The sequence below is a fragment of the Anoplopoma fimbria genome, chromosome 20 (genome assembly GCF_027596085.1).
Source record: "Anoplopoma fimbria isolate UVic2021 breed Golden Eagle Sablefish chromosome 20, Afim_UVic_2022, whole genome shotgun sequence".
Taxonomy (NCBI): domain Eukaryota; kingdom Metazoa; phylum Chordata; class Actinopteri; order Perciformes; family Anoplopomatidae; genus Anoplopoma; species Anoplopoma fimbria.
Window position 1 is genome coordinate 24,018,673 of NC_072468.1, and position 22,903 is coordinate 24,041,575.

The 22,903-nt window shown below is 38.6% G+C and overlaps 1 protein-coding gene across 1 annotated transcript; it reads right to left on the reverse strand.

Annotated features, from left to right (window-relative positions):
* Positions 1 to 606: 606 nt before the first annotated feature.
* Positions 607 to 21,835, reverse strand: col28a1b (collagen, type XXVIII, alpha 1b). The gene is made up of 34 exons (XM_054622066.1): positions 21,694 to 21,835; positions 19,931 to 20,496; positions 17,678 to 17,698; positions 17,537 to 17,587; positions 17,372 to 17,425; positions 17,243 to 17,287; positions 17,132 to 17,158; positions 16,996 to 17,040; positions 16,871 to 16,915; positions 15,462 to 15,515; positions 13,661 to 13,729; positions 12,675 to 12,743; positions 11,727 to 11,795; positions 10,471 to 10,539; positions 10,251 to 10,319; positions 9,520 to 9,588; positions 9,198 to 9,266; positions 8,514 to 8,585; positions 8,356 to 8,424; positions 8,174 to 8,245; positions 7,491 to 7,559; positions 7,340 to 7,408; positions 7,195 to 7,263; positions 7,048 to 7,116; positions 6,253 to 6,321; positions 6,076 to 6,144; positions 5,520 to 5,588; positions 5,189 to 5,269; positions 4,713 to 4,748; positions 4,264 to 4,300; positions 3,632 to 4,186; positions 2,918 to 3,102; positions 2,026 to 2,299; positions 607 to 956 (listed from the first exon to the last, which is right to left on the reverse strand). Exons 1-34 carry the CDS (start codon positions 21,833 to 21,835, stop codon positions 784 to 786), a joined length of 3,570 nt encoding a protein of 1,189 aa, XP_054478041.1. The 3' UTR covers positions 607 to 783.
* Between the last annotated feature and the right edge of the window lie 1,068 nt (positions 21,836 to 22,903).

The following is a 22,903-nucleotide window of genomic DNA, read 5'->3' on the forward strand; positions in this document are numbered from 1 at the left end:
TATGTCTGTCTGTGGGAAGATTTTGTTACTGTGTAAGATGCAGTCGAAACTTTACAGGTGTGTAGTTGAAATGTAGGCAGAGTTGGAAGAGAGGTTTGGTCTGAGCAAAGGTTTCTAATGCCCAGAAGTTGTCATTATTGCAACCCAAGACCTCCGACAACACACCTTGGCCCTGGCCGATTTGGTGTGGCGGCTGCTGTGATCATAACTTAAAATGGTTTCTATTTATTTGTGTTGAGAGATTTTTCTTTTTTTACATATTTAAGGTTCACCGTCAAATACAATAAGGACTATTTTAGATGTTTTGTGAAAAAGCATTCATTACCTAACATTACATTAATTTAGCAGACACTTTGGTACAAAGCGACGTACAATAATGGCACTCCACCTCTAATGCATAACATTTATTTGCTTGATTATTTTCCTTTGAATGATATTTCACAGTAATGGAAAAACATTTGAGTAAAAAAGAATAGATAATTGCATTATACAAAAGGGTTACTTTTCTGAACAGAAAGGTTAGTGGTTACAAAGATTGTTTTAATTTTACCATAACTTTTCCACAGTGTGTAAGTAACATCACAGACAAAACTTTCTCAGCTTAGTTTGGTTCACAAAATGAATACACAAATCTGTCTGGCATACAGGAATAAAACATATTAATAGTACTTAGCCTTCGGAACAATTTTAAAACTCCCAATTTAAACCAAATTCGGTTTAATGATGCCTCTTTTAACCTCTTGGCAAAAAAAATTTGTTCGTGACTAAAGGTCCATGTGAGCGTTAGACCTTCACGCAGGTTTCTCTGCAGCTCTTCTCACTCTCAAACTGGTTGCTGTTTCCTTTACAGCCTCCGAACCAGAACTGAGCACAGGAGTTCGCTGTGGCGTCGTAGTACCACTTTACTGAGTAGTCCAGACACGGTCCTGGATCCAGCACCTGGTTGCAACGCTCTGCTTGAGACAACAAAAAACAAGAAGTGTCACATTTTAAGAAGACTAACAAGTCTTCGGTCATGCTAAGTTTAGTGTGTTAGCTTGCTATCATTGGATAATTAGCACAAAATACAAAGTATAACTGAGAATGATGGTATTGTCATTCATTTTGCAGGTATAAGTATAACAATTACTACAATTTCCACCTGATTATGATGCTGCAAAGTTATTACAGTTCATCCTGAGGGGAACATGAATGTGTGCACCAAATATCTTGGCAATCCACCCAAAAGTCGTTTAGATATTTCACTCAAAACCACAAATGTGAATCTCCTGGTGCCACTAGAAGGAAAGTCAGGAGGTCACCAAAGTAATGAGGATTCATCCTCTAGGGACCATGAATGTATTTAAAAAATTGATTGAGTAGATGTTGAGCTATGGCAGTCTGGAGCAGTCCAATAGATGAACATCCCCATTGACTCGAGCCATGCTGCTAGCAAGGCTCAAAATACATCTGTGAGTGGCTGATTGAATAATGTGAGGAATATTTTTTCTGCTATAATTTAGGAATTAAGAATTAAAAAATCAGGATACAAAGCTTATAATGTTCTCTCATTACTGTTTACGCTCTAAAAGCTTCAATTATGTTACTTTTGCTGTCCACAGTATATCTAATTCTTGAATCCCTATAAATGTATTGCACACTGATTCATTTAAAGACATAGTTTGACGTTTTGGGATATGCGCAAAACTAAGCTTCATATTCAGCAACAGCTATTATATTTATATTATCTTATCTTCTGATCCAACTTTCTGACTTTCTATTCCTTAATTTTGGCAGATTTTTGTTGTTTTGATTGTTTTTCAAAATCTATCTATATATCATTCTGAGTTTATAGCCAATAAGTTCATCTGTTTTTGTTCAAGTCTTTGACCTCATTGTCTCTAATAATAGACATGAAGGGGAATTATAACTTAAAAAAACCTCTTAATGTAAGAACAGATTCAATGCTTGTTTCATTTCCTTTAGACTTGATTTTTAATATTAAAACCAATAATTTCTCCATCCAGCAATCTCTTTAGCAGTTACCTGATGGGTAGGTGTCAGAAGCCAGCGCTGGAGGAGTCGGAGGCATCGCTGGCTGTTCTCTCTCCTCAGGCAGGGCCCTCAGAGTGGGACCCGCCGGCCCCATCGCTCCTGTCATCACCACGTGGTCGTTGTTTTCCTTCATGTCAAACTTTGGGAATAACTCTGTGACGGGTCTGAAGGGTTCCCTGTCGAATAATGGAAATCTGGGAGTCTCTGAGGTGTCTCTGTCGTCCGTCTTGGGTTCTCTGTCGGGTTGTGACGCTGGAGGGCCGGGCTGTGACAAAGCAGAGTAGTTTATGTCTACTGTACCTTTATTTATACAGGTAAGATAATACAAACTGACTGACAAACTAATTAAGTACATTGACTAAAGTTATTCAGTACAAATTCGAGGTACTTTACTTGACTACACTACATTTCAGAGGGAAATATTTTACTTTTTACTTCCCTACAAATGTTTTCCAGGCTTAGTTACTCTACAAATTGAGATTTTTGCACAAAAAACATACAAAGAGCTTGTAAAATATGATACTTTGTTATCAAAGTCCTTAGGAGTCATCATCTGGGGACCATGCATGTCCATACCAGTTGTTGTGACAATCCATTAAGTTGATTTTGAGATATTGCATTGGATAAATAAATGTTTTGACCTGCTTTATGCACAAGATGAGAAGTCATGGGATCACTAAAGTCCTTAGGATTCATCCTCTGGACACCATGAATATTTGTAAAAATTGAATGGCAATCCATCCAATAGTAGTTGATATTTCAGTCTGGTTGAAAGCGGTGGACCTACACACTGACTCTATGTAACCAATGAGATGATAAATTGTTGTAACACAGCATAAATTGCCAAAAGGAGGTCGAGAAATGACTGATTTGTTCTTCTCACCACCATCTGAACCCTCCTGAAGTCCCCTGTGAAGGTGGGGGTGTCGGTGTCGGTCCTGTACGGAGGCTCTCGAACGTTACCGGAGACCTCTGGGGTTCCTGGAGGCAGTCCGGAGCTCGGGACGGAGCTGAACAAACGTTGTTCTCCGTCCTCGCAGATACGACTTAGCAGTTTCTTCTCCAGAGCTGCAACGTGAGGAGACCAAAACAGTAAATAGATAGTTTTATATGCTCCAGAACTTGTCTTCCTTGAGGTTGTCAAAATATGATTTGCACATGAATAACTTAAAACACAATAACTCACTTACTGGATATTTTATACAAAAGTCTGTATATTGAACTATTTAAAAACATATATATAGTGATGTACTAAGTAAGCCACATTCTGTTAAAAAACAGTATTTGTGCACAGTGTCAGATACATTTAATTTCTTTAACTTTTATTTAACCAAAAGGTGATTAAAAACACATTTGTATTTACAATGGCGGCCTGGCTGCTCTTATATTATTAGTTTAATACTTTATACTGTTTGTAGAATTACATTTCAGTGGTGACTGATTGTTTTCTGACTTATTTGATCCAAACATTTTCCATAAATCCAGAGTATTTTCATCACTTTATTTATGTTGTCGAAACTGGGGATTTTCCCCAAAATTGTCATAAAATGTAATTTTAAATAAATTCCTTGTATGGTTCTGTTGATAAATGGCTCACCAGGAAGTGCCTTGAATTCATTGATCAGGAAAATGTAGTCGCTGTCGGGGTCAGAGGCCATGAGATTGAGCTCCTTCTTGAACTCCTCGAACTGCGGATCACTCACGTTCACGACGCCGATCACAAACGTCTCGATGTCACTCTGACGGGCTTCTGTCACAGCTCTCTCCAGACTGACCTTGTCTCTCTTATCGGCCTGCCCGTCCGTGATGACGATGGCCACCTTCCTCACACCTGCCCGCGCCGCCTTGAACAACTGGTTGGCCTGTTGGATGGCGCTGCCCGTGAAGGTGCCCTCGCCCAGATAGGTCATTGAACGAACAGCGGACTTGAGCTTGTCACGGGTGACTTCCTGACTGAGGCTGACCACCACCATGTTGATGTGGCTGTAAAGCACGACACCCACCCGGGTGCTGTTCTGGCTGATGGAGGCCTGGTCGATCAGGTTGTTCACAAAGTCTTTGATCCCCTTGAAGTTATCCGGGCCGACGCTCTCAGAGCTGTCGATCACAAAAACCAGCTCCAAGGGGGTTTGGTGGCAGACCACTCCACAACCTTAAGAAACCCAAAGACAGGTTATAGACAAAACAATATGGACAAAAATAAAAAAATATGTGTTTCTGATTACTTACTGCATATGGATCTCACTATTTTGATGATTTCTTCCCTCTGTGAAAGACAGCACAACTGTAACTACAAACTTATTTGACTCTGAGTTACAGTAAAGACATGAATTAGTGATAAAGGCAAAGGTCTAGCTTTAATTTGAGGGCGATTAAATCCATATCAGTTGGAGCATGCTAGGACTTCTATACAGATTCTTCAAATTCTAGGATATAGTAGGAGAAAGCCTCTGCACACCCTCAGGAAAGACAATAACTTTCTTCCCCCTAAAGTGGGGGACTATCCATGAATAAGGGCAACAACTCCTCTACTGTTCATCTGATGTGGACGTGATCGCCTTTAAAATAAAGCTAAAAAGACAGCACTTAAACCTCAACAATGAAAAACACACCAACATCCCAATATTGTTGATTGCTCTGCATGATTGCCAGTGTAACGAGTGATGCGCTATACTTACTGTAAGTCCAGGCTCTCCCTTTTGTCCCATTCTACCCTGTGATTTGAAATAAATCATAATTTATTAGCTGTTCACATATTGAGAGATTTAACCTTGAGAGAACTTGAAGTCCAAGTGAAACGGAAGTTAGAGCGTCTTTAGCTTCAGAACTGTGACTATTCCACAGTGAAACAGAATATTTAACCTGTGTACAGTAACAAGACGGAGGACTGATGCTCCACCACACACACCTCCATTAATGGATGAATGTCGTGATATTATTGGTTGAAATTGGTTGGTTCTAGCTTGTGTAAGCACACATCATATTTTGTTTCACAGGAAGAAAAGATGATTGGATTTTGGATAAAAATACAAAGAAAATTAATTTGAGTGTATTTTTGTGCATAAATTGTTAAGTAGGCTAACAATATAATGGGAGATGTGATATAAAAGGGTTAGAAATGCATTTTTTGTTACAAAAACACAAAATCCAGTACCAAAGGTCCGTTGGCTCCAAACTCTCCTGGTTGTCCTTTGTCTCCACCTTTGCCTTTTTCACCTCTGAACCCTCGATCCCCCTGCAAGAAGAAAGAAACAGCCGTCTTAGATCACACAGTGAGGCCCCTGTGGATATGCACATACCTGTACTGCTGTCATCAAAAAACCTTTAATTAATAATAAATTAATAAAATCAATGCTGAAGGCAGTTTACTTACATTTTTATTAAATATTTTGTTAGAATTTCTTGCAGTTTTTCATTTTTTGCTAGTTTTACTGTCACTTCATATTTCATAATAAAAGTTCACTCTGCTGACATCATATCGTTACCTTGTCCCCCTGCAGACCTTGTCCTGGAGGACCTATGGGGCCCGTGAACCCCTGAAATCCAGTCTCCCCCTGGAAACACAGAGCATAGTCCACGTCAAGGAGATGTTTCATAACAAGATGGATGATGTCTGTTAGCACATGTGCCTGGGACTCTTAACTATTTTGTTACTCATGAGGAACACAAATATTCCCCTTGAGTTTTAGCCAGTATGATGTAAGTAGCTTTAGTTGTTGAATGCTGCTGTCTTGTCATGTTGAAATAAAATAGAAAAGTAGTACAACAGCTGAACATGTTTCAGCTTTTCTGAAAGACCACTGAAAGAAATCAAAGTCATTTTCGGCACATTTGTCTTCATGTTTCACCTTTTATATTTTAGTTTTTAGCCAAGAACATTGCTCACCAACAATTCAAAGGAAAGTAAATGCTTCAACTGTTTTACAGAAATAGATTAATCAAACTCAGGTGACAGTTTCCCTTCATAAACCTCCTAATAAAGATGGTTATAGACGGCAGTTACTGATCAAACTTTTATGAATCTGCAACAGACATCGTTACCTTTTGTCCTTGAATGCCCTCTCCAGGTAAACCCTGTGCACCAGGTGGTCCCCTTTGGCCAACTGAACCCTGCAGGAGAAGAAATCTGTCTTTCTGGATACTGACATGAATTTAAAGGCCCTACATTTATGGTTTAGAAATCACACACAAGCCTTTATTTAGAACAGGGCAGATTACCTTTGGACCCATGAGGCCAACTCCAGCTGGCCCAGCAGGTCCAGAAGGTCCAGGGAAGCCTCTGTCTCCCTGAACAGGAAACAGATTGTAAATTAGAAAACATATAAATATCTGTCAGACTGAAAGGAAACAAAGGCACAATAACAAAAAAATAAATGATCAGGCTCATTAACATCTTATTAACATCTTTAAAATTACTTATATTATCCATTGTGTGTCTTTATCTCACAAGAAAATGCATGTTTTGGACAAATATCAAAAAAAGATTATTATAGCTCAATATCACCAAGCATGCCTTAAATATGACATATTGCTGTACATGTGATTAAAACAGCAATGGGCAATAATAGCAAAACACACAAAAATGTATAGATGTGAGATACACCACATGCAAAGCATCATAAACACATTTGACACATGCAATATATTTAATAGTAGCAGCATTAACAAACCATGCAGCCCGCACTCAGAGATATATTATAATATTGCCATTTCATTGATGACATTGTCCCTGTTTTATGTTTTTCCCATAGAAATAGAATCAGAGTAGAACAGACACTCCTATTGAATTTAACTTAGCAAGAACAGTGTCCATTTTTAAATCTACCGTTGCCATTGCGACCACTGTAGCAAGCTAACTTCGGTACAGCAGTCACTGTAAGTCATGTGTTTTCACCATAACAACTAACAACAATCGCCATTTTCTTTTGTACTGGTCAAATAATCAAAGAAAACAGTTGAATGTCCATTCTACTCATTCTATTTCTACGGTTTTGTCCTTAGGTGAACTTTTACCTTCGGTCCAGGTAAACCGACCCCATCTGATCCGGTCTCTCCCCTCAGACCAGGAGTCCCTATGAGTCCCTAATAAAGACAGTTAAAGAATTACATAGTGCAGGATGTAAAGTGATAAACGGGGCTGTGATGTAGGTTGATACTCACTGGAGGTCCGGGGTAACCGTCCCCTTTAAGTCCAGGGGTCCCAGAAGACCCGGCAGACCCTCTGTCCCCCTTAAAAACCAAAACAAGCCACTTTAATATCTGTACTTTTCATTTGAGGATCATTGAGGAGTAAACCGTAACTCACCTTGGGTCCAGGTAAACCCACCCCCGTCTCTCCTAAAATTCCAGCTGGACCTGGTAGGCCCGGTTCTCCCTGACAAAAACCAGGAGGAGATCAATTGTTGCTGTTGTCAGTAACAACAGCTGTTTGTTTCCATCACATGGGCTTACTGTACCTTGGCTCCAGCTATACCCCTCCCTGGTGGTCCAGTTGCACCTGGTGGACCAATAATTCCTGGTTCCCCCTGGAAAAGAAAACACTTATAAGCAAGGCAACAAGGCAGAAGTCAGACATCTGCAGTTTCATTGTATAAATCATGTTAGGTTTCAATACTCCTGTTACAAGTAAAAGTCCTGATTTTTTTAAAGTAAGTAAAAGCATTAAAACATACAAAAATACTCCATATGTAGAATGGACCATTTCAGAATAATAGATTACTATCACTGATGAATGTACGTTTTACTTTAATGGTACAGCTAGTAAAGGTGGAGCATAATAGGGGTAGCTTAAACTATAATGTATTATATTTTAAAGGTTGATAATATATTGTATTGATAATCTGAATCATATGTAAAATAATTACAGTAGTAACTACATTTGTCAAATAAAGGTGTACTAAAAAGTAAAGTAAAATGGAAATACTCAAGTACAAGTACCTCAGAATTGTACTTAAGTACAGTACTTGAGTAAATGTATTTAGCTATTCTCCAGCACTGCACTTCAATCAGATGTGAGAATGTTTTGCTCACAACCTCATTCTAAGATCTAGAAATGTCTCAGCATTATCTGAAGTTAATAAGAAAATCCCATGGAAAATTATAATGTTCTCCTAAAATGCTCATTTTTGTTTCTACTTACCTTTGACCCCATCGGCCCCACAGGACCGACTGCACCCGGCTGTCCTCTGGTCCCCCGGTCCCCTCTGTCTCCCTACCAAAGAAACACAACACTGTTGCTCCTATTCCTCTAAATAATCCCCCCAAATCATCAACTTTGAGTTATGCGTTTAGATAACATATCAACTGTGTTTTCTCTGTTACCTTCCCTCCAGGTGCGCCTTTCCCAGGAACCCCATCAGGTCCCCTAGGTCCTGGTAACCCAATGTCGCCCTGCCGTCATTTGAAAACAGACTGGTAAGAAATATTCATACATTATATATTTATATATGGGGGAAAACAGGTTAAGGTTATGAAGTTACCTTTTGTCCAGAGTCTCCGTCCTCACCTCGCTCACCTGGTATACCTGGTAGCCCCTCGGACCCCAGGTCCCCCTGAGAGAGGAAAAGTAAACCACTGAACCAAAGTATGAAAGCAGTGTGAAATGACCTAATTAAACACAACCTCTTGTGAAAAAAATAATTTAGAGATTAAGAATATTATAATCTTTATTGTCATTTTCGCAACTAGTCTGAACAGGAGCATCAAGAATATGATTAGTCGTTGCTTTACGTTTTAGGGCGCTGCATCGTAGCTAAAGAGTGTGACCTGCAGTTTCAGATGTTTGCTCAGCTGAGGATATCTTCTATTTTACTTAATAATACAGTTTGACATTTTGGGATTTACGATTATTCGCTTGCTTGCCAAGAGACTAATTCATACACTTAAACTATGGAGCTAGAGCCAGGAGTTGATTAGCTTAGCTTAGCATAAAGACTGGAAGTAGGGGGAAAAGCTAGCTGATGTAAAAAAAAAACTTTAAAACTCACTAATTAAAATACTATATCATGTTTTTCTGATTCTTTGTCTTTGTCATACAGACATAAAAGTGGTATCAATCTGCTCGTCTAACTCTTGGCAAGAAATTGAATACGCATATTCCATTAAAAAGGACACAATACTGCAGAGTGATGAGTGAGTAGTGCAGTAGCATTCAGAGGACTTACTTTCGGTCCTGGCTCTCCGACACCTCTCTCACCTGTCAGCCCAGGCTCACCTGGGAGGCCCTGGTTCCCCTAAAAACAAGCATTCACACAGTGAGAGAGATATTCGGTATAAATCCACCAATAGCAGCTTCACCATTATTAGACTGATTCATTCTCCGAGGCATTTGATTGACAAGCCAGCTGTGTTTCCAAGGCGTATTTGTGTGATGAAATATGCAAAATGATTTTGATGCAATCAGATGGAGAATCAGCAGACTGTCAATCATAATTATTATCTGAGCTTCTGTCTCCTAGGCAAACATCCTGTTAGTTATCATCTTACCCTTTGTCCTGTTATTCCAAAACCTTGAGCTCCTCTGGGGCCTGTAGGTCCGACTGGGCCTTGATCCCCCTGAATGACAGAAAAGGAATCATATAAAATTAAGTGAGCAGGTTTGAGACGCTGGAAACTTTCTGCATGTTAAGTTTGGTTATTCAGAAAGTGGTAGAATAAGTATTCAGATTCTTTACTTCAGTAAAAGTACTTAAACAACACGGTAAAAATACTCCACAACAAGTAAAAGTCCTCCATTCAAAACATTACTTTAGTAAAAGTATGTAAGAATTATAAGCAAGTATCACAAGTAAAAGTATTGATTGTGCAGTAAAATGTTCCCTGGCAGTGTTTTACTATTATTTATGAAGTTTCTCGGTTAATATTACTACTGCATTCATGTATATGTTGCATTTGACTGCTGTAGTTTAAGGTTGTGCTAATTTTAATGCTTTTATATGCTGTTGGCAGTGGTGGAATGTCATTTATAACAAAACATCATATTTTATAAGCTCATCCAATGTTTTATATGCAAGTATCTAAAAGTGTCAAATAATTGTAGTGCAGCAGAAAGTGAAATATTTTCGTCTGAAATGCAGAATAAGAAGATCGCATGGAAAGAAAAGACGCAATTAAAGTTCAAGTACCTCAAATTTGTACTTAAGTACAGTATTTGATTACATTTACTTAGTTACTTTCAAGTCATCAGCACCTGCAACAGTCATTAATGCAGCTTTTACCTTTTCTCCTTGAAGTCCTAAACCAGGAGGACCAACATCACCTGGAAATCCCGGCAGCCCGGCACTTCCCTGAGAAAAGAAATACAGAAATCAAAGAGCCACCTCTGTGTCAGAGTACATGAGACATGGGTGAGTACTAGTACATGTTGTAGTATCATCAGACAGTTCTCTCAGGTTGAATAAACATGTAAGATATGCATACATATTGAGTTTAATTTACCTGGCCACCTATGACCCCAACACCAGGAAGTCCACGATTGCCCTTCTGACCCCCGTGTCCTCGATCACCCTGACACAAAAAGGTGGAAAGTTTGACCCACATTAGACATCATCATGCAGAAGCTTCACACGTGTGCAGCAGGTTTCATATGAGAAGTTTTGTGAAGGCAAATTATGTAAATTCCTGAGCAAATACACAATGTTTTGTAGCAATCAGTGAAACATTTTCTGGTTGTGATCAGTCTGCTTTTGCACCTGCAGTGAATATAATCAGATGCATCAGCAGCTTGGTTCTACACCCTTGTGTCGGCTCTATAAGGAAGCGGCTCCAGACTGCTTCTCTGTCTATTTCAACCCTTCTTCTTTAAGTAAATATATATGTAATATACATTTTAAAAGGGACGAGTACGTGACATAGACCGATGACACATACCACAGCAATCATAGCCTGAGCTAGTTGGCAGGTCTCGTCTCTTAAAGGGCCATTATACAAATACATACCACACACATGCAGAACAATACAAAGCACAAACAATGATACAATATTGAAAAATAAACTTTATGAAAAAAAAACAGCCGCACAAACAATGATACAATATTGAAAAATAAACTTATTTAAAAGCAATTGCACGACTCATAGAAAGTATATTTATATTGACTGTAACCTTTTACAACTGTTTTTAACATACAATAAATTTTAATTTTTGTTTTGACGAATAACGTTCACAATAAACAAAGTAAGAGAAAAGAAAAAAACAAGTACTGGGAAAGCAGAAACATTATAACTATAAAACTATAAAATACAAAGTTAAGATAAAAAATCCAACCAGTCATGTCTTTCCCAAATGTCATCACTTCATCATTTTATCTTTTGGACATTTGTGTGAAATTGTCATGAATGATGTACAAATTCTTGAGTTATGGCCAAAAATGTGTTTTGTTGGGTCACAGTGACTTTTGAACTTTGACCACCAAATTCTAAGTAGTTCATCCTTCAGTCCAAGTGGATGTTTGTGCCACATTTAAAGAAATTCACTCAAGGCGTTTCTGAGATGTCGCGTTAACGAGAATGGGACATACGTGAAGTCACAGTGACCTTGACCTTTGACCTTTGACTACCAATCAGTTCATCCTTGAGTCCAACACATCTACTGATAAGTATGACAAGTTCAAGATCAATATATATTATTTATGTACTGTAGCACATTATGGAGAACCACCGCCTTTAGCAAACACCTGGTTTAAAACCTGACCCACCTTTGACCCTGGAAGCCCTTCTCCAATTGGTCCTGGGTTTCCTTGCGCTCCTGGTGGTCCTTGTGGACCCTTGAACAAAAAAAACCAACTGGTGGTGTGAGTTTTGATCAAAACATAAATTCCTATGAATCCTGGAAACTGAACATGCTCATGTTTGGTAACTTGGCCGATATTATATGACGCCTAAAAACAAAGGAAACCAGGAAAATCATTTAGCATATGGGATTTAGCTTTTCTCTGGATACTCACTCACCGCTCATCAGGAAAATGTTTCTGTTCTCATCTTTCATTTTCAACTCTTCCCCTAAAAAGTACTGCAATGAAGTACAATTTCGGAGGTACTGTACTTGTGTAATTCTATTTTCTGCTACTTTATGCTTCTGATCCACTACATTTTAGAGGGAAATATCGTACATCTTACTCAACTATATTTATTTGAAAACTGCAATTACTAGTTACTTTGCAGACTGGTGATATTACATACAATACATATTCTCAACTTATATAGAATGATATGTTCTAGATGTAATACCTATCTAGATATAATGTTATACATATAAAGTATCAAGCAGTGTATACTGTAGTAAAAAAAAATGCTCCACTTCAACCAGCTGTGGTATTAAAATACAGCTAGCGTGTCAATGCATTATTAACAATATTCCAATTATCAACACTCTGTGAGGGGATATTCTGCATGACAAGTACTTTCACTTTTGATACTTTAAGCACATTTTGCTGGTAATACTTGTGTGTTTTATTACTTAACATTTTGAATGCAAGACTTTTACTTGTAGTTGAGATGAGTAGTTTTACAGAGCAGTACTGCTATTTTAATTTAAGTAAAAGATATGAGCACTTCTTCCACAAGCTTCACATGTATTGATTTGCTCAACTGTGCTCAAGACCTTAATGCATTACTACAATATAAGAACATATTTTTATACTCACTGGTAGTCCTGGTTCTCCGATACCAACAGGACCAGTTTGACCTGATCTTCCCTGAAGGCCTTTTTCACCCTGTAAGCATCAAACAGCACCATTCAAATACTTTAACATCTTCAAACATTTTCCAGTAATTCCTTAAAGAGTTATAATATTTATTCTATCTCTGGTACTTATTAGGCGTTTATTAGATTTTAATCAGATAAATTAAATTAATTAACTTTATTAAAGGGTCTTTCTCATCAAACAATCTTTTTGGCTGCTACAGATGTCCAAAAAATGTTTTATAACTCCAATAAGTGGGACAATAAGATAATATAAGTAGTAAACATACAGTTCCCACGTGTTGTACTTAGACTAACAGTGCTATACTGTCTCAGGGACATAGTAATTAGCAGCAAAGTATAGTATTTGTAATAGTAATATGATACCATCTTCTATAACATTGTACACCAGAATAACATATAATATGATTAAAGAGTAACTAAACCCCAGAGTTTTGGCTAAAAGGCATATACGGTGTAAATAAAAAAAATAAAAAACTTTCAAGCAGTGTAGCATTAAATAAAATCTGGTGGATCAGTGTTAATTTCTTACACACTGACAAAATTTTGAGTGAATTTGAGTTTACATGCAAGGTTGGGATATGAGTATGCTAGCGATTAATATTAGCGCATGAAAGGGGGTTGTTCAACCAGGAGGGCAGTCTCTATGCATATTTTAACAGTATAACTTACTATGTTGAATACTCTGCACTAAAATATCAAGATAAGGACCAGAATCATTCAATAACACAACCAAATGCTCATTTGTTTTCAGCTGAGAAAAAGTGGTTTGTGGGTTTAGTTACTATTTAAGTAATTATATTCGTCTGTATTAGTATATAAATATGATGTAGTACATCACAAAACAGTCCCTTGAGAATCAATTAAGGCATATTTTAGGAAGATTATCTCACTATTTTTATAGTATTGTATATATAAAAGCGTTACCTTGGCTCCTGGGAATCCGACACCAGTGTGCCCTGGTGGTCCAGAAGCACCGATGTATCCTCGGTCCCCCTAGAGCAGGTAAACAAGTTCAGAGGTTTGCAGGTCATGTGATGACAGTTCAACACTGCAAATAGGTGTCAAATGAAATGAGAAACTACATCTATGTAATGCATCTTTATGCACAACATGTAATGTGTTTTTGTAATAATCTAAATAAAATGTTCAACCCTACATGTTGTACACAAAATAACGAGCAAGTCTATTCTCATCCTTAAGTAATACTAACTTAAAAGCTTTTTAAGGAAGTCATTGCAACATTCTCTGCAATAATTGTTTTCTATCTTGTTAATGCTGAGAGAATAGATTCAACTATGCTGTGAAACTAATGAAGGACGTTTGTATCATTTACAGTATTATCTTATTGATATCTGGTGGAAAATACTATTTTAAAAATCACATATTATACAGTGAAGCCAAATGGCCTGTAGTCTTGTTTCAAACATTTTGTGGCATTTAGGAAATAAAGACCAGTCCTCTGTTCCTTCTGTAAAACTTGATAAATTACTGGAATTTTATATTTCATCTGTATAAAGACATCTTTGTTAACACTCTGTGGTGATGGAGGCATCAGCATCTGATTAGCCCTGGGCACAAATTTTAAAGGTCGTTTTTTATGTCGCTCCAAATGTGTGGGAAAGTGTTTGTGGGGCGCTGTCTGTCAATGCTATTCCATTATTTAGAAAAAAAAATACCACCATATTTCTAAATGATCTTAAATAACTAATTTCTTTATTTGACCAAATAATAATGCTTTTACCAACCGACTGCTCTGCGTTTTTTGAAATGTGATGGATGGATTTCTCATCACAAAATGAAAACATTGCATTACTCTTTAAGCTTTATGGAAAAGTTCAACATTCTAGGAAATATGCTTATGAGGAGTTGCACGCTCTGACTTTTTTTCTCAGTGAACAACAGTGACTTTTTGTCATCCCACTGAGGTTGCCAGGCAACCAGTGGAGATGCTGCACAGAAGTGCTGGGCGGATGGATTGAACCTTCAAAAACTAGTTTGAGCATGTAACTCCCCCTAAAACAAAACATTGTTTTAGAGTTGCCTTGTGTATTTTCTTAACTTTGGACCGAGGCAGGCTAGCTGTTTCCCCTTACCTCCAGTGTTTATGCTAAGCTAAGCTAAGTTAATTACCATCTGGGTTCTAGCTCCATACTTAACGTACAGACATGAGAGGATACCAGCGGCTTAATCTCTGCAAGAAAGTGTATTTCCTAAAATATTCAAACTGTAATTATATAATAACTTTCTGACATAAGCAGATGATAAAAAAATACAAAGCAGTACAATAGGCAACCCTTTGGTAACATAAATCAGAGATTAGATAAGTTCTTACGTACATGCTATATTTTGAGAAAAAAAAGTCTGAATATTACGATACAAATGTTAGAATTTAGGGTAAAAACTCTGGGAATAACTGAATACTTTGAATTGTGACTTTATCATCAAAATCTGATTATTTTCCCACGAAACTCATCGATATGCTTTATTGAAATGAGACTGAGGCTACGAATATGAACATGAATAACTTCTCTTGTGTATTTTTTTTTTCTGACACAGTGTGATATCTTTTTGATAGAATCACTGGGAGGTATTTAAAAATCCTTGTTCATGTAGTTGCATTTTATTCTTAAAATACACAACTTTAATCGAGCTAATTAAACTGTTGCGGTAGGAAACTTTTAGTGCAGAAAAGACAAATTTCAATGGAGGTCTTGTGGAAACTTACTTTAGATCCAGCTGGGCCCTCAGGTCCAATGTCTCCTGGTGGTCCTATTACACCCTGCAAAACAGATAAAAAATTGTATACAATGCAACATTAAAGCTTGATTTAATCACACCCATAATTGTGCCATATCTACTCATTTTCCCCCTGATTTTCTTAATTTTGGGACCAAACTCTGATCATGTATGAGTGTAAAACAAAGCCCCCACGTTGTATGACCAAGCTGCAGGTCAACACCAACCCAAGGCCACTGAAATAACTTAAATAAACATTAGCTGCTTTCATGTCGTTCGATTCTCAGGCCATGCTCTCAAAAATAACAAGGTCATACTGACACTGTGCCAGTAGCACCAGGGGAGGAAGAGAGGTGGTGAGCGGCCAGGTCATCGCACTAATCCCACCACACAGGGTCTGTTCCTGCAGAAGAATAATATCCTGCAAGCCTGGATTCACTGCTTTGGATAGCCACATTAGTATCAGGATTACCCATAATCCAATATTCACATTCCATTAGTGCAGAGATGAATAGGAGACAAATTCCACTTCAATTTTTCATATTTGGTGGTTGAGAGAACAGACTGTCTGATGTCTGCGTATCAATATCAACAGCAGGAGCAGGAAGGACGAAATCATGAATATTGGGGAGACCCCCGTGTGAATAGGGTTAAATATTTAACTAATATATATCACCATGAAATTCCTCAAGATGATGTCCTACATTAAGGCAATCATTTTTTGCATTACAAGTATTCTGAAAATGTATGCTTAAATAGGTATATTAGGCATTATCTTTTTAAATATGTGCAATTTTTTTGAGAATCTTTTGAGAAAAAGGCCTATAAAGATATATATTGTACAATTACATAGATTTTCAAGACACTACAGGTGAAAAAGCCTAAAAAAACATAACGAATATATACAACACCATGAAATGTCCCCGGTCGATTATTTACATTAAGACAATTATTCTTTGTATTACAAGTTTTCTAAAATTTCATTAAAAAGTGAAAAAAGTGAATCTCATGATGGCGAAAGTGGCAAAAGTCGTCCTGGGCAGACCATGAATGTTTGTACAAACCTTCATATCAAACAATTCAATAGCCTTTAAGATCGGGAATGAAGTGATGCATTGACAGACCAACATACACTTCTAATAAGCAGGCCCCTTTTTAAAATATATTTTGGATTCACATCTTATTAATTTTCTCAATTAAATTTGTCCTTATTTCTTTGTATTGCCACAGCTTATCTGTTATCAAGATAAAGTTCTTATTTTATCTTTATAATATTCTGAACGGTGGACGCCAAAAGTCAGAGAGACTTATTTTGGGGTTTAAAATCATTGATCTAATTCACAACTGTTAACATTTATAAAAAAAAAACTAAAAAAAAAACATCTGGCTGTGCTGCACCTGTTCTCCTTTTGTTCCCCGCTGGCCCGGCGGTCCCTCAGGTCCCTGCAAAATGACACAAAATGAATTACTGGAGACAAAATATGCGATATTGATTGAAATAACGTAGTTCAACAAGTTCATACAATGTCACCCTTTTCCCCCGGAGTGCCACAGTCTCCTCTCTCCCCCTAAAAGACCAAACACAAGATTAGACCCTCTGCTTCTTTTCTTAAGATGTCGATATACGTGAAGAGATTAAAACATTTTTACGTCACCCACCTTGTTTCCCTCATGACCTGGATGACCCTGTAAAAAGTGAAACAGTTTTTAAAATCTGCATTTCCTCTTATAAGAACTCGGTCTTTAAAGATTTTTTTTATTTTTCTTTACCTCTGAACCATCACTTCCAGGTTGACCGTTCAAGCCAGACTCCCCCTGATGAAACAGAGACCAATTTACAATAAGTTGCATAAAAAGATCTGACAATAAGTAGTTTTTTGTCTTTGTGTGATGTCTTACCTTTGCTCCTTTTACACCAGGTGTCCCTGCGAAGCCTGCGTCCCCTTTTCTACCCTGAAATTCGATATAGTTTAGGCAGATGCTAAAAGACGAGATGGTGGTATGAAATACAGAATGAGTATCCTATCATTTTGATAATGATTGTAGTTTTTGAACTGAACTCACTGGACTTCCTTGAGGGCCCCTCGCTCCGCTTTCACACAAACACTGTTGACACTAACACCAAAAGAAAAATACAAAGTCAATACAACCGTTTACACCAATTAATTATAGAAGTAAAACACTGGATTGCATTTAAAGACTCACCCCATCCAACACGACCGCACCCTGGATGCAAAACAGAGACAAAACATGTCAATGGCAGTTCATTCACTCACAGAAAAGATTGATTTATTAGTGTTAAGTGAACTCTTGATACATTCTTGGCTGCCGTCTACGCTTTTTTTTCTTTCTTAGCAAGCTATTATTGTGAATGAATACCATCAGACATTTCTGGAAAGCAGAACAAGCCATGCATCTCTCTCCTACAGACATGCAGATATTTTACATTTCTTAGTGTGAGTGGAAAATGCAAAGCAGGCGGGAAAGCCCCCATCATGCAGACAAAACTGTGTCACTGAGATGTGAACCTGCTGTGAGGACAGAAAGTGCAGAATATAAATCTTTTCTGTACGTTGCTGTCACTGCGATCGGCAGCTGGGAGAGCAGTTTATCATTAGTGCTCCTCGACCATGTGGAGGGTCGAAAAGAAAGCTTGGTTCTAATCCACGCAAACACAAAGGCAGCTGATGTCGGGGAATTTTTGCACCTTCAACCAAACAAGTTGAATAGAATACTTGAAATCAGATGGTGAAGTAGCTGCGTTTGGTCGCAATTAGTCTGCAGAACCCCTGAAGCATCTTCTAGCTCAGTGTTCATAAAACCCTCTGAAACGCCATCAAGTGCAAATCAGAGATTGATGGCGTTCCAGATAAAACAAAGCAATGTTTTTTTAATTGAGCCTGAAATACATCTCATTCACTTTTTAAATAAGTTATTTATTAATAATTTCTGCTCTGCATTTGAGCAAACCAAGCTCTAAAGTCAATGGTTTGGACAACTTTGGACTTAAACTGGAGCTTCTAACTCCTCTGCCATCACATAGTTTGTGAAGCTCTAGACTGAATTGACCTTGCATTTTTTTACTTTGGCATACATCTGGTAACAGATGCTATAAAATTTTTCAAATTCTAATGATGTCAAACAAATCTTGTACAATGCAGGCAGCCGGCAGTGAAACCCTCAAACTGAGAAGCATTTTGAGAGCCACACATTAAACCCCTATATGTATATTTTTATGACATTATAGCATCATACTAATTATTCTAGTATTGTATAAGTTGTATTTGTTAAAAAAAAAAATCAAACAATCCCTGTGAAGATTGGTGCAGTCCATGTACAGTTTTTAACCCTTCATTTTCTATGTCCTGGGTTGGATTTATAGTCTTCCTCAGTGTCTTTCTTGCTACCACCACTAGGGGTCGCCAAAGTCAGAACATTTCAAATCATACACATACAGCAGGGGATTTTATAATTATCATTTACAGGCGCACTAAATTACATTTGTTTATCCCTCTCCAGATCATCCAAACCTCTGCTGCTGGGATTTGAGTGGGGCTTGGAAACCTGATCACATTTTAACAATCCAGGCTTCCTCCTACTGGCTACCTGTTGCTTTTAAAACAGATTTTAAGATGTTATTGATTACGTACAAAGCCCTGATGGGTCTCACATCAAGTTATCTATGTCCCGCATTATTATTGTACCCTGAGATCCTTGTAAGTGTTATTTTTTTTTCGTTGCACCAATGTCCAGATTCTTACATAAAGGCGATAGTGTCTTTGTTAATCAGGGCTGCAAACTTATCTTTTAAATCACTTTTAAAAACCCACTTTTCTAGAATTGCTCTTCTGTGATTTTCCGTATGTTTAATGACATTTTATTCTTATTTACTCTCTCTGTTTTAAATTAGTTCATTTGAATCTCTTTGTGCTTTATATATGTTTTTAATGTAAAGCACTTATTAACAGTGCTTTGAAATGTGCCTGCGCCGAAAGATGGGCAGCGACTCTGCTGTCCTGACGTCGGTGGGGAGTTCATTCCACCACTGAGGGGCCAGGACAGAAAAAAGCTGTGACCGGGTGGATCGGCCGCAGGGACCTCTGAGCGACGGGGCAACCAATCGCCCCGAGGCAGCAGAGCGAAGTGGTCGGGCAGGGGTGTAGGGCTTGACCAAGGCCTGGAGATAGGAAGGAGCTGTTCCTTTCACTGCCCTGTAGGCTAGCACCAGAGTCTGTAACTGGATGCGAGCTCTTACAGGGAGCCAGTGTGGAGAACGGAGAAGGGAAGTTGTGTGAGAGAACTTGGGGCGATTGAACACCAGACGTGCTGCAGCTTTCTGGACAAGCTCCAGAGGTCTGATGGCCGACGCCGGGGCTCCGGCAAGTAGTGAGTTGCACCGGTAAAGAGAGATGACCTCGGTAAAGAGAGATGAAACCAATACTAGAAACCAATACTCACCATCTCCTTGAACATCTTCTCCTCCAGCTGAGGATCCAGAAGACTTTGGACAAACTGCTGAGCAGGTGTGCTGGCGACGGCCCGTAGCTTGGCGTTATTCTGACTCTGCTGACCGATGTTCGACAAACCCACAGTGAAGAACTTTATGCCGTGACCTTTGGCCTCCGCTGCGGCCGTGAGCAAATCGGGGTTGCGGGGATGGTTGACCCCGTCCATCATCAGCACTGCAACCCTGACGCTGTCCGCCGGCGTCTCCTGCACCAGCAGCTGCGAGGCGTTGGTGATGGCGTAGGTGGTGTAGGTGCCGTGGCCGATGTTGTTCATGGTTCTGACTTGACTGTGAAATGAATCCAGGTCTTTCCAGGCAGAGAAGCTGTGCTCCACGATCACGGTGCTGCTGTACTGAAGGACAGCCAGACGCTTCTTCAGCGTCCAGTCGGCCACCTGCAGCAGAAGGAGGCGAGTGCTGAAGCTCAACACGAAGGCCTTCTGCTTCTCAAACAGGAATGTCTTTGCAGTCTCGGAGCTGTCCACGATGAACGCCACCTCCAGTGAACATGTCCGAACTATAGGAGAGGAAACAACAAAACCTCAGGTGAATGCAGAGATTCACTGTAGAGCATGATAAGAGAATCTGGAGAAGGTTGCATCTCCACATTCCTTTGAGAAGAAAAGCCAAGCCCAACAATTTATAAAACTGCATGAGTGTGAAGTCCATAAACCAAAATATTCCTTAGCAGTATGCGACAAATGATTTCTTGTTTAATAACAGAATGTTGTTATTTATTATTTATATTAAATACATTTTCAGTTTAGCCAAAACAAACAATATCAAGAAATCCCCTTGTTTTCTCAGAAAAACATTTTTATTTACATTTGATATACTTAGTTATTAATTTATAAAATTCAGGAAATATCAATAGTTTAATATATCCTGAACTAAAATTGTATTGTTGTCTGCCATAGTGCCAAATCCAATATCTCCAGGTCCCACACAGTGGCTTTAAGTTGAATAACTTTGATACCAGAAAATTACAAATGCATTCTATTCACCAATAAGATTATTGGCACTGTAATGCAAAAGCATCTGAATTTAAACCATCCATTTAAACCAGGACATTCTACTAAAAGAACCCCAGACTATTACAGTTCTGTGAGGAAAAGTAGTAAGTGTTATCATTCCAGCATTACTCTCTGAGTGTGTACCTGATCATCTGGCCTGGTCCAACATGGTCTAATGGATGGTGAAATTCCTTAAAGACCGCTATAAATAGTCAGTGACCAAGAGTGAGAATGCTGTACATCAAATGTGAGATGATGAATGGTAAATGATTGCATTTGTTTGGCGTTTTTCATCCAAAGCGCTTCACAATTTGCAAGCTACCATCCAAGGTGCTGACCTGACCATCAGGATCAATTTGGATTTTGCCCAAGGAGGAGCTGGAGATTCAACCTCTATATCTGTTGAACCACAGCCGCCCAACGATGATCCCACTGTGACCCGTCACCTCTGGATTTGTGGGTTCAAACACCGGCGCAAAAAGCTTAAAAGCACTTCAGTTTTTGTCAATTTACAGTTAAACTCCCTAAGTTATCTGCATGTGTCCTCACAAATGCCCCCCAGACAAACTATAAATGCTGTACATTGTGATTGAAGCTGTGTATATTGAGCTGTGGACTCCTACCGTGAGTCTGTTACACCCACATGATCCACTGACAGACCTTCACCACCAACATGTGGATACCTCATATAAAGAAATTACCATTTCCTCCATCGTCATTCAGCCTGTCGTTGTTCCTGCGTCCTTTCTGCCTTCTCTGTCCCGAGGCCTCGTGTACGAGAGCCAGCATCAGGAGGAAGAGCCCCGCTCCTCTCCTCAGGTTTCCCCTCAGCAACTTTTCCATCCTGGCAAAGCAGTTTACAAGACAAAGTACTGAAGTGAATAAACTTACAGTATGTGCAGAGGACAAAGTGCCCAGCCAGTATCATAAGATTCAAATGTTACTATCATGCATCCTATAACCACACCCCCAACAGAAAGTTTTAGACAATAAAGATAGTACTCTAATTGGCTCAAATCATACTGTTCCTTCTGATGATGATGTGCTTTATAAAATGCCAAACTATGAAAATAATATAAATCCAATCCAATATTATTAGTCTAAACAAATGCCAAATGCTGGGACTTTTTAGTAATCTGTAAAGTAATTAAGTTCATGCACAGTAAATAAGTTTCTCTAAATGTAAATGTTTGATGAACATGAACCCAATGACTTGTCTAAGCTGTAGTACACACATTAAAGATGTCATTCAAACTCTAACATGACACTACAAATAACCAAGTTAAAGATGCATAGTGTATTAAGGCATGCAATGAAAAGTTATTTTACCTAGAATCTCATTCAGCTGCAGTCGGTGCTTGTAGTCCAGTCGGCTGTGGCTCTTTGGGCAGCATTTCGCCTGACAATGAAGTCTTAAAAACCGGGTTGAAACAGACTGAGGACCGTCAGATGAGCTGGTGTGCTGTGTGTGTAGCCGGGGGGCTCTGGGCCCCGCTCCAACCACTGAGCGCTGATCCACTTCAGGGGCTTGACGACGGATGGAATATTTTCACTGACTCTGTGGATGTTCACTAAACGCAATAACATCCTGCAGGAGTATTAGAATAGTGTAGAAGATAGACTACAATTCAATGTCACCTCCTAAAATGATATAAACATATCATTATCAAAATAAAGCACCCTGAGTCTCATTCTCATGGACAGACTACTTGTGGAACTTTTCGTATGATACATTTTGAGGGTTAACACAGTCATTGCTGTATGTTCTGGGAAGTTGCTTGTGGAGATTGTTTGGAAGCGTTAAAGTCCCAAATGAGATTATTATTATTTTCCACTTTCGCCCACTAATGCAAAAACCAGATGTACTCTGATTCCCATGTACAGTGCTGACTTTAACCTTGTTTATAGTAG